This window comes from Pan troglodytes, chromosome 7, assembly GCF_028858775.2.
Source record: "Pan troglodytes isolate AG18354 chromosome 7, NHGRI_mPanTro3-v2.0_pri, whole genome shotgun sequence".
Taxonomy (NCBI): Eukaryota; Metazoa; Chordata; class Mammalia; order Primates; family Hominidae; genus Pan; species Pan troglodytes.
The window spans coordinates 39,514,339-39,531,554 of record NC_072405.2 but is presented as its reverse complement, the minus strand read 5'-3'; the positions used below and the strand labels follow the sequence as shown (position 1 = coordinate 39,531,554).

General features: G+C 36.9%; 1 protein-coding gene across 4 annotated transcripts in view; it reads right to left on the bottom strand.

The window, feature by feature from the left end:
• Positions 1-17,216, bottom strand: part of WRN (WRN RecQ like helicase) — a 137,924-nt gene that overhangs the window by 33,089 nt on the left and 87,619 nt on the right. For all 4 annotated transcript variants that reach the window (XM_063817001.1, XM_063817004.1, XM_063817002.1 and 1 more), the window contains 3 exons: positions 15,273-15,374; positions 14,896-14,988; positions 8,492-8,633 (listed from right to left, as the gene is read on the bottom strand). In XM_063817001.1, the coding sequence (XP_063673071.1) occupies positions 8,492-8,633; positions 14,896-14,988; positions 15,273-15,374 (337 nt within the window). The remainder of the gene's footprint in view (positions 1-8,491; positions 8,634-14,895; positions 14,989-15,272; positions 15,375-17,216) is intronic.

The following is a 17,216-nucleotide window of genomic DNA, read 5'->3' as shown; positions in this document are numbered from 1 at the left end:
TGTAATCCTAGCACTTTGGGAGGCCAAGGCGGGCAGATCACGAGGTCAGGAGATTGAGACCATCATGGCTAACATGGTGAAACCCCGTCTCTACTAAAAATACAAAAAATTAGCCAGGTGTTGCGGCGGGCACCTGTGGTCCCAGCTGCTCAGGAGGCTGAGGCAGGAGGATGGCGTGAATCTGGGAGGCAGAGCTTGCAGTGAGCCAAGATCACGCCACTGCACTCCAGCCTGGGCAACAGAGCAAGACTCCATCTCAAAAAAACAAAACAAAACAAAACAAAAAAACGCAATGCGAACCAATTAGCTACTCATCCATGAGTGCAGTGCAACAACTCACAGCTTCCAATGCATTTTTGTTTTTACTGTGCTTTTGCACATGATACACTGCAAAGTTTACTTAATCATTTACAATTTCGCTGCTTCACTGAGATATACCAGGAAAAGCAGGTGCATGCTAAACAGCTGATGGTTTTGAGGTATGTTTTCCTAAGTGAAGGGAGAATTCCTACGGGAGGCTCTTCACAGCCATCAAATTCTAGAAATATTAAGAAAGCTAGTCTGTCATATGCAATTCTGTTGTTCTCTAACAGAGAGGACTCTCCTGCTTTCACTTCCTATAGAAGTACTTTTTCATTCACTTTGTCCTCTTACTGCCTCTTTCATTCATCCTACACATTTAAATACTACTTTTAAATATATGTAGTATATGGGCCAGGCACAGTGGTTCATGCCTGTAATCCCAACACTTTGGGAGGATCACTTAAGCCCAGGAGTTCGAGACCATCCTGGGCAACACAGTGAGACCCATATCTCTACAAAAAATAAAAAATTAGCAAAGTGTGGTGGTGTGTACCCGTTGTCCCAGCTACTCAGGAGGCTGAAGCAGGAGCTGAGGCAGGAGAATCATTTGAGCTCAGGAGATCAAGACTGCAGTGAGCTATGATGACACCACTGCACTCCAGACTGAGCAACAGAGTGAGACCCTGTCTCAAAAAAAAAAAAAAAAAAAAAACAAGTATACAAACATAGAGCTTTATGGCAAATTACTCTTATTTAATGTATTTGTGATGAATGTGGCTGATTGTAATTCAAGGGTCAGTCTAACTTCCATCCACTATGAATTCTTCCACTGCAGAATCTGGGACAATACAAATACTAGTTCTCAAACTCCCTTTCAGCTAGGGTTCTGGGTTCTGTATATTTGCATGACAGGTATAAGCAGGAAGTGAGGCTAAGGCTACTCCTCTGCTGTTTCTGCTAGCATGCATGATTGTGGAGGTATTTAATTTTTATAAGAAAGTATTAGCAAAGAACCCAGCATACAATGATGAGCTTCGTAAGTATCAACAGGCATCCGTTTTGTGGTTACAAATTACAGCAGGTTCACGTTAGTCTGCAGAGCATGCAAAGGTAGAAGCTTCCTGATTATTACAGCTTCCTACTCAATGTAGTCTGGGGTTAGGTGCTATAGTGGAAGCTTCCCAAGTTGACAGATGGCTTCTTGATCAGAGAAGAGGCCACAGCTCCCTTGGTGAACTATTTTGCAGTGGAACCTTGTCAACAATATTAGAAGCCATTTAATACCTAGTAATAAATACCTTTCTGCTTAAATTCACTAGAATGATTATGAGCAATTTGAATTTCTATATAAAAATGCAGTATAAAATTTTAGAAAACGGTAGATTATAACTCAATATTTTTACATTTCATATATATCCTAATGAAGGTTTAATAATCAATTAAAAATGCAGGGATCAAAATTAAAAGAATATATAAAATGAGTTGCAGCAAACTTAACTAAGGCAACCCTAGGGCTCTCTATTACAAACGTAATGGTTTTATTGAATTGATGAAAATATTATGATTACAGGTTTACCTTTTGGAATGTTAAAAATGCAAATACAAGCCTTCTAAAACAGAACAAGAACGACATACTTAAATGTAAAGATACATTGTTTTAATATTTGAGAATCTTCCCAAGTATATGACTTGAAAACAAAAATAAATCACATCATAAATATTAATATGCTTATGTCATTTACTACTATTTCCAAGGTGTAGATTTGCCAAAAAATAGGCTAAGCAAGGGTGATCTTTCACAAAAAGGAAGCTAGGATGAAATTAGGTAAAGCAGGGTAAGTTCCCAACAGAGACAAACAGAGCAGTGCCTATACATTGGACTTAAAACATAGGCTTCTGATAGGCATAGTTAAGAGAATCTGTACCATGCTCTCCTAAATCTTAACAATAAAATAGAATAGAATTTTTTAATAGCTAAGGAATGAATTTTGGTGTCCTGATGATTATATTTATTAAAATATGATCAGAACAAGATTTAGAGAAATGTAAACACCCAGGTACAATGTGGCACCTTCTTCCTTGTTAACAAGTCCTGTCTGTGCTAACCCTGACTTAGGGTTGATTTGAGTAGAATGTTTAAAAGTCAAACATACGTAGCATAAACAAGTCTAGAGATCGAATGTACAACATGAGAATTACAATTAATACAACTGAACTGTATTTGGGATTCCTGCTAAATGAGTGGATTTCAGCTGCTTTTGCCACAAAAATAAAAAAATGGTTAACAATATAAGATGATGGATATGTTAATTAGTTTCATTATACTAATCATTTTACTATAGGTAACCCATAACATCAAATTGTATACTTTAAATATACATAATATAATTTATTTTTATAAGTAAAATAAGATAAAACATCATAGAATTTCAGAGCTGGAGGGAATGCTGGAGCTCTTTGATTTATCTTAGTCATTTTTACCCATATTGTTAACAAATTATCAGAGGTTCAAAGATGTTAAATGGTAGCCTAATGTGTCACTGTGTAGCCGTACTAAAGCTAGGACTAGAACACAGGCCTCCAGATAACTAGTTCTAATTTTTTTTTTTGGAGACAGGGTCTCTCTTTGTCACCCAAGCTGGAGTGCAGAGGTGTCATCATAGCTCACTGTAGCCTCAATCTCCTGGACTCAAGGATCCTCCCACCTCAGCGTCCCAAGCAGCTGAGACTACAGGTGTATTCCACCATGCCCGCTAATATTTTTAAAACTTTTTTTGTAGAGGTGGGGTCTCGCTATGTTGCCTAGACTGGTCTTGAACTCCTGGGGTTGAGAGATCCTTGTGCCTCGGTCTCCCAAAGTGCTGGGATTACAGGCATAAATGCTAATTTTTTCTTATTATACCACACGCATGCACAAGCACTCACACGCACCCCCTCCACACACACACCCAATATACATACATGTGGGGGCTCTTAAGCTACATTACCTGAGTTCACGTCATAGCTCTGGCAAGTTACTTATCTTCTATTTCCTCATCTAATATGCAGGTATATTCATTTTTATCTCTTGAGGATGCTGTGAAGATTAAGTCCATAACCAGGACAAAGCCTGGCTCCGTAATATTAATCTGCTTTTTTATTAGTTAACAGCTGATCCTTTAACTCAACCTGAATTTCTTAATCTAAGAGTAAAAAGCATGACTTGGTATCTAGTTGGCTTTCCTTCCCTGGAACACTTGTTAATGGTACTCTACATCTGCTAGGGGTCACCTTGGTAGTAGTAGATTCTATTGCTTGCAAACTAATAACATCAAAGGTATTAAGTTCCCTAACTAGAATCACTAGCTCTCTAAACACTAAAAATTACACTTCTGGCTTTTCCTTTCATAAGCATAAAAAAAACCATTTATTAGTATGAAACAATGAGGTTTTATCTGATCAGTAGGGATTAACTGTCCCTTCCCCTCATGATCAATAACTATAAAAACTGTGTACTATTTGAATAAATTTACATTGTCTTGTTTCCATGGCAATCACCATGAAGAGGATGATATACCTTTGCTTTAAAGCAGAGTATCTTTGTTTTAAAGGAATCATATTCCCTTTTCAACTAGGAATCCAAACTAAAACAAGTAACATTAAAAAAAAAAAATTAAAACAGAGTACAGTAAGAAATTTCAACAACAAATGCTTAATGATTTCTCACTCTGAACAAGGCCTCCTCTGTTAATTGCTTAAGTGTTTAGTTAATTTTGTAGGTTGTCCACTGATAAGAGTAAAAACTGCCTACGATGAAAAAGCTGCTATACAGAACATAGCTTAGGGATTTGGGCATTCATTCATTCATTCATTCATTTGAGACAGGGTACTGCTCTGTCACCCAGGCTGGAGTGCAGTGGTGTAATCATGGCTCACTGCAGTCCTGAATTCCTAGATTCAATCGATCCTCCCACCTCAACCTCCCACAAGGAGGACTACACGCACACACATCACCACTTGGCTAATTTTTAAATTTTTTTTATAGAGATGGAGTCTCGCTATGTTGCCCAGGCTCATCTTGAACTCCTGGTCTCGAGCAATCCCCCCACCTCAGCTTCCCAAAAGTGCTGAAATTACAGGTGTGAGCTATCATGTCCATTGGGCATAAAAGTACAAATTTAAAACTGTATGTTACAGCACAATAAATAGAAAAGACACTAGACTAGCAGGTAGGAAATCCATTTGCTCATCCTGACTCTGGCACAAAGTAACAGTATGACCTAGGACAGGTCATTCAGCTTTCAGTTTAACTCAATCTCAACTACAGTAAAATAAGGCAATAGGGTTAAATAGTCTTTTTGCCAGTGTTAGCTCTAAGCAGGTATACTTCTGTGGGATGCCATCTCAAAAGAGAAATTTTCAGGCCGGCACAGTGGCTCATGCCTGTAATGCCAATATCTTGGGAAGCCAAGGTGGGCGGATCACTTGAGGCCAGGGGTTCAAGACCAGCCTGGGAAACATAGGGAGACCCTGTCTCTACAAAAAAGTTAGCTGGGCATGGTGGCATGCACCTGTAGTGCCACGTACTCAGGAAGCCAAGGAGGTAGGATCGCTTGACCTGGAAACTTTGAGGCTGCTGTGACCTATGATCATGCTACTGTACTCCAGAGCCTGGGTGACATATCACATTCTTTCCCTTTATAAACCAGGTGGAAAAATAAGGGTCACCAAAACTGACATATCATGGAATGTGGAAATCTAACTGATCGGTAAGTGTTAGAATAAAGAGAACTGACTGGCCAGGGTACATGACCCAACGTATCAGTTTCCGGTAAAAGCAAAGTCTTTACAACAGTATCTGACAGAGAAAAAAAGAAAAGAGAAAAAAGAAAAAGAAGAGAGAAGAGAAGAGAAGAGAGAAGAAAAGACTTGCCACTTCTCCATATTAACTTCTTTAAAAGTCACAATTGCTTTTTGTACTGTGAATGCCATTCTTCTCCACCATTCTTCCCTCATTCCTTCTCTGAGTGAATGTCCAAATCCACAGTATCACACCAAAATCTACTATATATTCCACAAAAATAGGAAGTTCTAGTGATACCTTCACAAAGACTCCTCTAATTTCTCTAAAGACTCTCTCTCTTCAGAACTTCAACAGCATTTATATGTATTCATACGTCCCTTATCTAATTCTCTGCTACATTACACTCATTTCTTCTTAAGTAACATCTTCCATAATAGATGATGCATCTCATCTAATTTAGCTTTGAATCCCCCCACAAAATGTAATACAGTGCCTTATACAAAAATACATGTTTAATAACTAGTGGAAAAAATAGCCATAAACTCCAACTCAAGAAATTTTAAACTCAGCCTGGCACAGTGACTCTCGGTGCTTTGGGAGGCCAAGGGTGGTGGGTATCACCTGAGAGCCCTGGAGTTTGAGACAGGCAGGGCAACATGGGGAGACCCCATACCTACAAAAAAATTAAAAAATAAAAAAAATAGCTGGGTGGGGTGGCACCTGTGGTCCCAGCTACTCTGGAGGCTGAGGTGGGAGGATTGCTTGAACCCAGGAGTTCAAGGCTGCATCAAGCTATGATCACCCCACTGCATTCCAGCCTGGGCAACTCCTAAGTTCTGAAACTACAAAAAGCCCACAGCTATTGTTAAAAACACTTTAACTTTTTTTGGTGGGGGGGCTTGGGGGAGGACGGGGGTGCTTTTTCCCAGTCCCTACAGGCCAAAGAAGCTCACAGCTGCAACTTTAGAGCTTCAGAAAGTCATTGTGAACTATAATTCCATGTGCAAAATAAAACCAAAAGATGAAGTAGTGATAATTATCTCTAGGAATATATTTCATTCAGATGAAACAGTTTGTCTAGAAAACAGGATGGATAATCCTCTCCCGTTAGATAGTTTGAAAATTACAAGAGTGATTAAAACTACCAATAGTTTCAACAAATGTCTATAGTCAAATCATGTATTATCAAAACTACCGTCTAATTCTAGTGCCACGACAAGATGTGGCATTCTGCTAACGTGATCAGAAGAGAAGTTTCCCTTAATCTCTCAGTTATGCAAATTAATGAGTGTGTTTTTATTTTCTAATCTATAAAATTAAGGCCATTGCATATCTTATCACATATTTATACAGAATGTTTAAAGATTTTTATATAGTAAGTTGTTCAGACAGCTAAAACGAAGTTCCTTAAGTAATACCTTTACTGTTTAATTTCTAATCAAATTTGCAGCTTCAAAACAAAATTTTAAACTCTATTCACAAACTCCTAGATAGGCTACATAACTGTTTATACTATTCAGAAAAATCTTGTGTAAGACAGAATTATATGCTGCTACTATGTTACATATTTATATACATTATCTCTTTAACTAAACTCCAATTATTCCCAGCTTAAAATGTTTATTTTACAGCTCAAAATCATGTACAAAGATATTAATTTTTCCTGAGTTGGTTAAAGGGAACATTTTACTAAATTCTCAAAGGAATTATAACGATAATTTTAAAAACAATATCCCAGGATACCAAGATCACTGAAATGGGGAGAAAAAAAAACAATGCCTTATTTTCATTGCATTTAGTGTCTACAGATTTTCATTAAGTGGTACTTTTAGAAAAGTTTTATCTAGCAAGGGTAGTGTAATATTTCACAAAGGATAAACTTCTTAATTTGAGGACTCCCAGAAGAGACTGCCAGTGTAAGTGGTCTGATTTGGTTTTTTAATAGGTGAAATCTGATCTCTCTTGTGGCCAGTTCAAGTTTGTCAAGGAGCCTACTTAGACTTATTTGTTGATACTGGATATGGCTGGATTACACCAAATTAAAACAAGAATGATTTTTATAAATTATACATTCAACTGGGATACACAGATTCTGAAGGTGATAGAGACAGAAGACATTTTCACAGATCTCAATTATATTTAAGCTGTCCCTTACAACTAAAATTCTTGTTATAAAAAATACAGTTTCACTCACAGCACCTAAAACAGTCCTTAGGCAACACTTCTACTATTAAATTTCTAATCCAACTTGTGATTTACAAACAAAATTTTAAACTCCATTTAGAATCTAAAAACATCAGTACATGAAAAATCAACAGAAGTTTTCAATATATTTCATTAAAAATATTTCACAACTAATTTAATAAATATGTTTCTTTTTTTTTTTATTGAGACAGAATCTTGCTCTGTCGCGCAGGCTGGAGTGCAGTGGCACAATCTCAGCTCACTGCAAGCTCCGCCTCCCACGTTCACGCCATTCTCCTGCCTCAGCCTCCAAAATGTTCCTTTCTAAAAATACAAACTCAGAAAGTATTTACATGAAGCATTCGAGTATTTCACAAATAAATGCTTACCTATTCTACATTCAATACAAGAATTTTAATCTCTATTTTAAAGTACATTTTTAATAAATATGCATATTTGCAAAGTATCCTATCTCTTGCTCTTGATTTATTCAGCCATTATCAGTGTGTAATACTTAGCTTTGCTTTATAGACTTCTAAATCAGGGGAAAAAATCATATAAAGGAAAGGACTACAGAACAAGCTCTTGGACTGCAACGGTCCTATCTTATTCACATTTGTACCCGTGGTTGTTTAGAAGAATACTGGAACATCAATCACTCCAAAAAAAAGTAACTGAATTTAATTGATTATTTATTCATTAGTAAAGGCAAAAACCACAATTTTCTTATAACTTTAAATACTTCTGATAGGAAACAGAAGGAAAAATATATATGTCCCAAATATTGTTACTGAAATTAGACATTTAAAAAATAATCCCTATAACTAAAGTTTTCCTTGAAGAATTTAATAGTTTCCTGGACAAAAGGACAATTTTGTTCTACCTGTCCCTTGATACAATGAAAGTTAACTTTTCCTAATTATCCTAAGCAAGACTAGTCTAGGGATTCACCCAAATGCAATGTGATAAATTAACACAATGCTTCCAGACTGAGCTGCAGAGCTGAACATCGGCTTGAACATGAAAACAGCAGAAGATGCCATACACACGGGTTTTATCCAAAGTAATGAATGTAGTGTTTAACTGGAACTTAGTAAGACTCTATGAGTTCCTAGTCACCCATCTGAAGTCAAAGCTACAATCATAATACTGCAAACCTCTGAAGAAAAGTGTAACAGAAGTAAAAGAAGATCTATGAAGGGAATTCACAGATATACTTACAGATCCTCGGAGAAATAAAATTGGAAGCCCAATTCCAAATTTTTCGCCTAAGATGTCCACAGCAGACAAAAGCTTAAATGCTTGTGGACCAAAGTCCCAGGATGTATCCTCTGAGTCATCCATGGAATAGCAATGATCCAATCTAAATAAAAATAATAACATTTGAAGAAAGCTTAGCAAAGGCATGTATCTTTAGAAATCAAAAGATTTAGCATAACAATTAGCCAAGTAAAAAATATCTCAAATGTGCCAACTGCTTCAGAAGCTATGAATAAAGTTCATTATACCCGAGTATGTAAAGTAGCTAAAATATGAAAATAAACTATTGTAGCGTAACAGATATGTTACGCTGATGGTTCTCAATCCTAGTGCCCTAGAAGCAAGTTTCATGGGAGGCACCTCAGACCACAGAAAGGAATAATGTTAATAATAGGACGAGCAAGCAGAGTTGCCATATTTATAGCTAGAACAGCTCCACTTACTTGACCAATTATATAAATATTGGACTTTAGTGTTAAAGGTGTGTTGCAAAAAAAAAAAAAAAAAAAAAGCCTTTCAGCTTAGAAAAAACACATCTCAGTTGCTGCCTCTTTCTTCTGCCACTCCTGGTCCTGTTTAGGGGCTCACTCATTCGGGGCAGACCTGGTACCTCTTTTGTGAAGCAGCAGCTGAGGAGACTGCCACACTCACCAGGGTCCACAAAAAGCCCAAGGAAAGTCAAGACTGAGAACAAGGATAATGTTCATTTGAAGGTTCATCTTAAACTGTGGTGCAGTTTAAGATGAACAGCCACGCACCACACCGCTTAGTAAACCAATGAAAGCCTATTGTAAGGGACACGGTTTGCCAATGAGGCAGATCAGGTTTCAATTTGACAGGCAGCCAATCAATGAACCAGACACATCTGCACATTTGGAAGTGAGGCTTAAGACAAAACTGATGTGTTCCAGCAGCAGACATGGAGATGTCTACTAAAAGGGGGACCTGTTATTTTACTGCAGAACTCTGCTCTTCCAGACCAAGAAGACAGTCTCAATTAGAAAGCTACAATTTGGCCAGGCGCGGTGGCTCACGCCTGTAATCCCAGCACTTTGGGAGGCTGAGGCGGGTGGATCACTTGAAGTCAGGCATTCAAGACCAGCCTGGCCAACATGGTGAAAACCCATCTCTACTAAAAATACAAAAATTAGTCAGGCATGGTGGCATGCACCTGTAATCCCAGCTACTCAGAAGGCTGAGGCAGGAGAATGGCTTGAATCTGAGAGGCGGAGGTTGCAGTGAGCCAAGATTGGGCCACCACTACACTCCAGCCTGGGTGACAAGAGCAAAACTCTGTCTCAAAAAAAAAAGAAAGTTGCAATTTGGTTCCACCACATCCTGACTATATAGTTTTCTCTATTCTTTCACCTTCCCCTTCCTACTCTTTTATTGCACATAAAGTAACTGGTGTATGTCCACAAGCATATTGCTTTTCTTTTCTTTCTTTTTTTAACTAAATGGCCAATAATATGTTTAGATTGACTTCGATGGAGATGGGGTGGGCAAAAGAAGCATTGGTTCTGTGAAAAGACTCCCTTTGTCCCCTAGTGGCCTGCTCATTCAGCTCTTATCTTTATACTCCAGGATGTTATTTTGCTGTCATGGTTTTAGCAAAAAACAATATAAAAATCCTTGCATACCTTGTTCAATTAGAGAATTTTAATGTTTTTCATTTATCATTGTAAAACCAAGGACAATTTTACAACTGTTTTTATGTAGCTGTTACTTGTGGGGCAATCTGTCTTTAAGTAGAAATAAATTACTCTAGTAATAATAACTCCAAGATAGTCTTCCCTTAGTCAAGTGTCTTGTTTAAATAAACTTCTTCTTTAAAATGAAAAAAAAAAACCCAAATCCTATGCTATAAATTGTTAAACGCTAACGACTGTAAAATATGACACAAAGATTATAAACCTTTCATTTAAATAGATTTAGAAGTTAAATTCCTAAGTCACCCTTTGGGTAGATCTGAAACTATCATAAATTCAAATGAGAATTATTTAAGTAGGTTGAGAACAAAAGGACTCATTAAAGAAAATCTACTATAGAGTTCAACTACCTAATTCAATTGCTTTCCTTAGAGTAAGTATCTTTGAAATAGCAATAAGAATGCATTCAATATTCCAGATATAATAATGTTTGGGGGAAAAAAACTATGCTTAGGTTTATTCTCCTAATCTCTTTAATGAGATGCTTAGCTGATTAATTTTCTTTTCTATTATGAGTATTTCAAGCTAACAAACTCCCACAAAGTACTATTCAATGTTGCCTCTTACCAGTTTTTTTGTTGTTGTTGTTAAAATTTTGTAGAGATGCGGTCTCGTTATGTTGCCCAGACTGGTCTTGAACCCTGGCCTCAACTGATCCTCTCTCCTCAGTCTCCCAAAGAGCTAGAATGACAGGTGTGAGCCACTGGGCCCTTTTTTTGTTTGTTTGTTTTTTGTTTTTTTTTTTTGAGACAAGAGTGTCGCTCTGTCGCCAGGCTGGAGTGCAGTGGCCCAATCTCGGCTCACGGCAACCTCCGCCTCCCAGGTTCAAGCGATTCTCCTGCCTCAGCCTCCCAAGTAGCTGGGACTACAGGCGCGTGCCACCATGTCCAGCTAATTTTTGTATTTTTAGTAGAGACGGGGTTTCACCACGTTGGCCAGGATGGTTTCAATCTCTTGACCTCGTGATCCCCCAGCCTCGGCCTCCCAAAGTGCTGGGATTACAGGCGTAAGCCAACGCACCCAGCCTCTTACCAGTTTTAATGTATATCATTGTAACTATCCCTAAGTTCTAAAAATGTTAATGCATATTAATGTAGTTATCTGTAGGTTTAAAATTTTTTTTAATTTCCAGTTTGATTTTTTCTTTGAATATGAATTATTTACGTGTTATTTTTAATTTCCAAATGCATGAGGATTTTGTTGTTTATCCGCTTATTTACTTCTAACTCAAGTGCATTATGGTCAGAAAATGTGGTGAGAAAACTTCCAAATTCATTGAAGAATTTTGAGACAAGCTAGTCTAGTACAGGGTCAGAAAACACTTTCTATAAAGGACCAGATAGTAAGTATTTCAGGCTTTATAGGCCATGATAGGCTTTGTAGCCAACTACTTAACTCAGGCAGCCCTACATAACACATAAACAAAAGGCATGGCTGTGTTCTGAGAAAACTTTATTTACAAAAGCATTAGTCAAGTGTGATGGCTCATGCCTATAATCCCAGCACTTTAGGAGGCTGAAGTAGGAGGGCTGATTGAGGCAAGGAGTTTGAAAACCAGCCTGGGCAACATACTGAGACTGTCTCTACCAAAAAAAAATTTTTTTTAATTAACTGGGCCTGGTAGTGCATGCCTGTAGCTACTTGGGAAGCTGAGGTGAGGCAAGAGAATTGCTCGAGCCCAGGAATTTGAGGTTACAGCGAGCTATGATCATACCACTGCTCTCCAGCCTGTGTGACAGCCTGTAGTGACCCTATGTCAAAAAAATAAAAAAAATAAAAAAAAATAAAACAGCATGCAGATTTGGTCTACAGGCCATAGTTTGCCAACCCATGCTCTAATACATAGTTTTTTTTTGTTTTTTTTTTTTTAGTTTTTTTGTTTGTTCAGTTGGTTGGTTTTTTTTGAGACAGAGTCTCGCTCTGTTGCCCAGGCTGGAGTGCAGCGGCGCTATCTCGGCTCACTGCAAGCTCCGCCTCCTGGGTTCACACCATTCTCCTGCCTCAGCCTCCCGAGTAGCTGGGACTACAGGCACTCGCCACCACATCCGGCTAATTTTTTGTATTTTTAGTAGAGACGGGGTTTCATCATGTTAGCCAGGATGGTCTCGATCTCCTGACCTCAGGATCCACCCGCCTCGGCCTCCCAAAGTGCTGGGATTACAGGCATGAGCCACTGCACCCGGCCCAATACATAGTTTTTAGAAATATTCCATGTATGTTTGAGGAGTGAAGTCTTTCAGTGCTTCTCAATCAGTGTGCTACAAACAAGTGAGTTCTAAGAGTGCTGAAAGGTTAATCACTCCAGATCTTAGGGTTTTGGACAGAAACTGAACTCTGACAATTAGTCCAGTGTGTTATATACACATATCATTTGCTATGTGGGTCATGAAGTAAAAATACTTGAGATACACTGCTATAGTTGCTTGGTCTAGGGCTCCATATACTATGTATCTGATAAATCAGTATACTATGTATCTGATAAATCAGTATACTATGTATACTGATAAATAGTAATAAGCAAACTTATTACTATGTTGACCAAATTTTCTACAGTGTACTAATTTTTGGATTGTTTACCCTACCAATAACTTAAAATTATATCAAATTCTCCCACTTTGATGGTGGATTTGTTGATTTCTCCACCTCTTCTGTCGGCTTTGTGCTTTATGTATTTGCTGGATTTTTAAGTTTGTTTTTTTTTTTAAATAGAGATGGGGTCTTGCTATGTTGCCCAGGCTGTTCTCAAAGTCTTGGGTTCAAGCAATTCTCTTGCCTCGGCCTTCCAAAGGGCTGGGACTACAGGTGTGAGCCACCATGCCCAGACTAGTTTTTATCATCATTATTATTTTTTTTATGTGAGAAAGTCTTACTCTGATGCCCAGCCTGGAGTGTAGTGGTGCCATCATGGCTCACTGCAACTGCAGTCTCAACCTTCCAGGCTCAAGTGATCTTTCCACCTCAGCCTCCAGAGTAGCTGGGACTAGAGGCACATAATGCTATGCCTAGCTAATTTTTTTTATTTATTTATTTTTTATTTTTGTAGAGACACAGTCTCGGTTTTTTGCCCAGAGTGGTCTTAAAAATCCTGGTCTCAAGTGATCCTCCCACCTCAGCCTCCCAAAGTGCTAATACTACAAGTGTGAGCCACCGCACCAGGCAAGTTACTGTTTGTTGGTTGTGTTTTTTTTGTTTTTGTTTTTTTTTAAAGGTGCATAAGACAATTCTGTCTTCTTAGTGAAGGAAGTATTTGTCATTACACAGAGAACAACTCCATCCCTAATAATGCTTCTTTTGTCTTACAGTAACGCAGCTATTGAACTTAGGTATGTAGCTAACCCACCAGGTAAATAATTTGTTTTTATTTTATTTTTTCAATTAACATAGGCAAATTGGTTGTATGTATGTGTAAAGTTCTACACATTTTAAGATATCCGTAGATTCATCTAACTCCCATCACAATCAGGGCACGATAAATCTATCACTCCAAAATACTGCCTTGTACTATCCTTTGGAATCATACCTTCTCCCTCCCCCAATCTCTAATAACCACTGATCTTTTCTTCATCCCTCTAGTATAGTTTTATGTTTCAAAGACTATTATATAAATGGAATCATGCTATAGAATTGGTATTATTTTGTCTTCTAAATGTTTGGTAGAACATATATGTGTGTGTGTATAATATATATATATATATATATATATCTCTAGGATGATGTCTTCTTGGTTGTGATGATTAATATTATGCATCAACTTGGCTAGCCTATGATGCTCAGTTGTTTGGTCAAACACTAATCTAGATGTTGCTGTAAAATATTTTGTAGACGTGATTAACATTTATAATCAGTTGACTTTAAGTAAAGGAGATTACTGTCAATAACGTGGGTGGGCCTCATCCACTCAGTGGCAGGACTAAAGGGCAAAAACTAGGTTTGCTAGAGAAGAAATTCTGCCTCAAGACTGCAATATCACCTCTTGCCTGAGTTTCCAGCCTATTGACCTGCTCTATAAATTTCAGACTTGCCAACCCCCACAATTTTATGAGCTAATTCTTCAAAATCAGTTGCCTCATCCCTCTCTCCCCATATTTGTTCTTCCTTTCCCTACCCATATATATATATATATCCATAATATCAATGGTCCTGTTTCTCTGGTGAACCCTGACTGATACATTGGTGAAATGATTCTTTTACATCATATAATATCCTTCTTTATCCTGATAATATTCTTTGCTCCAAAGTGTCCATTGTCTGATATTAAAGTAACTCCAACTTCCTTTTGATTAATGTTTTCATGGAATGTAATGTTTCATTCTTTTTTAAACCTATCTATATAATTACAGTGGATTTCTTGTGGACAACGTACAGAACAGGGTCATGTTTTTAAACCAATTCTTACAATTTACACCTTTAAATAATATTTTAGATCATTTACATTTAATATAACGATATGTTTAGATTTAGGGCTACCATTTTATTGCTTTATCTATTTTTTAAGCAAAATACTTTAATATTGTTTGCTTTCTCTTATATCTAAACACATTCATTGTTTTGTTTAAAAAACTGAAATACTTATCATTCAACAAAAATTCAGTTAAACATGAAAAGGAAGAGAAAGAAAGACTTTTAGAATGTCCATCTGTAATAAGAAATCTTTACCTGGACCTGCAATTATCACAGCATTTTTCAGTTCCCATAATTCCCAAGGAGGCTTTTTGTACTTGTTTGTCCTCAAAATGAGACAAGATGATTCTACCCAAGACAAAATTTTAAATTAAATAAAAGAACAGAAACGTATATGTTAAGTTCATTCCTGAAAATAATGAGGTAAAATCATCATTAATTGATTCACTTGGGACTTCATTATTTGACTTCAGTTTACTCAGACACAAAGAAGTTAGCCTTAAAAATTCAGCACACATGTAACAGCAACAAAATATTTTTTCAAAATACTGATAATTATTTAGCCAAATTGTTGTCTTAAAAGAGCATCATCCATAAATCCATACTATTGGCATAAAATAAATAATACATACTGTCTCCTACATCTGCTAGAATGAAGATATTTTTCCATCTTTGCCGTCATCTTTAATTTGTATAATCGAAACTTCTCATTACGTATCTCAGTAAGAAGGTGCCTGTCGATTAAAAACATCACAGGAATATGTAAAACTGTATTGGCAACTTTCTTACTTTTTTTTTACTTATTTTTTACTGTTTATTTTTCATTATCTACAAAACCCACACCCCATCAAGATAAAAAAAACATTTCTAGCATCTCAGAAAGTTCTGTCGTATTCCTTTCCAGTCAATGCCCCCAACAAGAGGTAAACATTTTTCTGATTTTATAAAAATTGCTTTTGAAAAAAAATTCTTCCTGTGTCCAAGTATCAATTCTTTAGCTGCTTTGAAAAAGTATCAAAAACTCTAAGGTTTTTCATTTCAATTTACATGTCACACACTTTTTGGCTTCAAACAATGCTTCTACAATTTATTACTTTTTACCTTTTCCCAGTAAAAAGGTCATTCTTTATTTTATTTTGTATGAGAAACTAAAAGCATTGACGTAAGGAACACTGAAAGAAGCTCAAATTTGAACCTTTATCTCTATCAGCTCTTCAGGACTTCTTGCCCTCCAAAACTGTCTCTTAGTATTATGGGTTATTATGGGACACCAGTCAAGTATTAGAATTAAGTTCCTTTCTCAATCGATTATAACTGATTTGTTTGCCATATCAAATTTATTCAAAATTGTTAAATAACATTAAAGAGGTGTTTGTTTTTTAAAGTCAATGCAGCCATAATTCGTCGCGACTCTGTTAATTTCTAGTCTTCTGTGAAGAAAGCCCATGAATATCAAATATCAGATGATGACAATCTCCCAAATAGCTTTGCATATCTTTGCAAGAACAAATAAAAGTCCATGTTAACTAGGTTTCAGATATTTCAAAAGAAAACAACGATTTACTTATAATATCTAAGGGACAGCATTAGTAAAATCCTCATCAAAATAGACTTCACTCACTAATAATTTGACTATTCAACCTTCTGACTGATTAAATACCTCTGCATAATTCTCAAGGAGTTCTGGAAAGTCTGAAGACACAAATGATCCGTTATTCAAAAACATTCTTGTCATCTGAAACGACCACCCAGCATGCCCTTCCATGTAATTATCCCCAAAGTCTCTTCCAACTGTTGACTCTAGCTCCTAGGTTAACCATATACAGTTCCTCCTTATCCACAAGGGATACATTCCAAGACGTCCAGTGGATGCCTGAAGCCGCAGAATAGTACCAACCAAATCCTGTATGTATTATGTTTTTTCCTATATGTATATACCTATGAAAAAGTTTAATTTATAAATTAGGCACAGTACTCTTGTGCTTTGGGGTCATTCTTAAGTAAAATAAGTGTTACTTGAACACAAGCACTGCGATACTGCAACAAGTGACTAACAGACAGGGAGTAAATACAATGTGAATGCACCGGACAAAGGGATGATTCTAAGGGAAGTCGAGGCCGACTGAGTGGGATGGCACAAAATTTCATTACAGTACTCAAAGCCACCACTGATTTAAAATTTATGAATTGTTTATTTCTGGAATTTTCTATTTAACATTTTGGACGTGGTTGTGAGTAACTAAAACATAGAAAGTGAAAATGCAGACAAGGGGGTCCACTGTAATCTCATTCTTTCTACCTCAAGGGATAAAAATCAGTTCTTTTTTGCTTTATTTGGTTTGTTTGTTTAGTTCACCTCGTTCCCCTCCTATAGAAAAAAAAAAAAAAAACAAGAAAAGAAACGCCCACACTCTTCAGAACTGGGTCCTTCCTTCCTTGTATTTGGTTCAGATGACCTACGTTTAACTAATCTCGTCAGTGTCAGGACAAATTTGAGAAAACAAAACTACAACTCTTAACGGCAAATAAATAAATATTTATTTTTCTTTTGGGACTACAAAAATAAGTCCAGTATT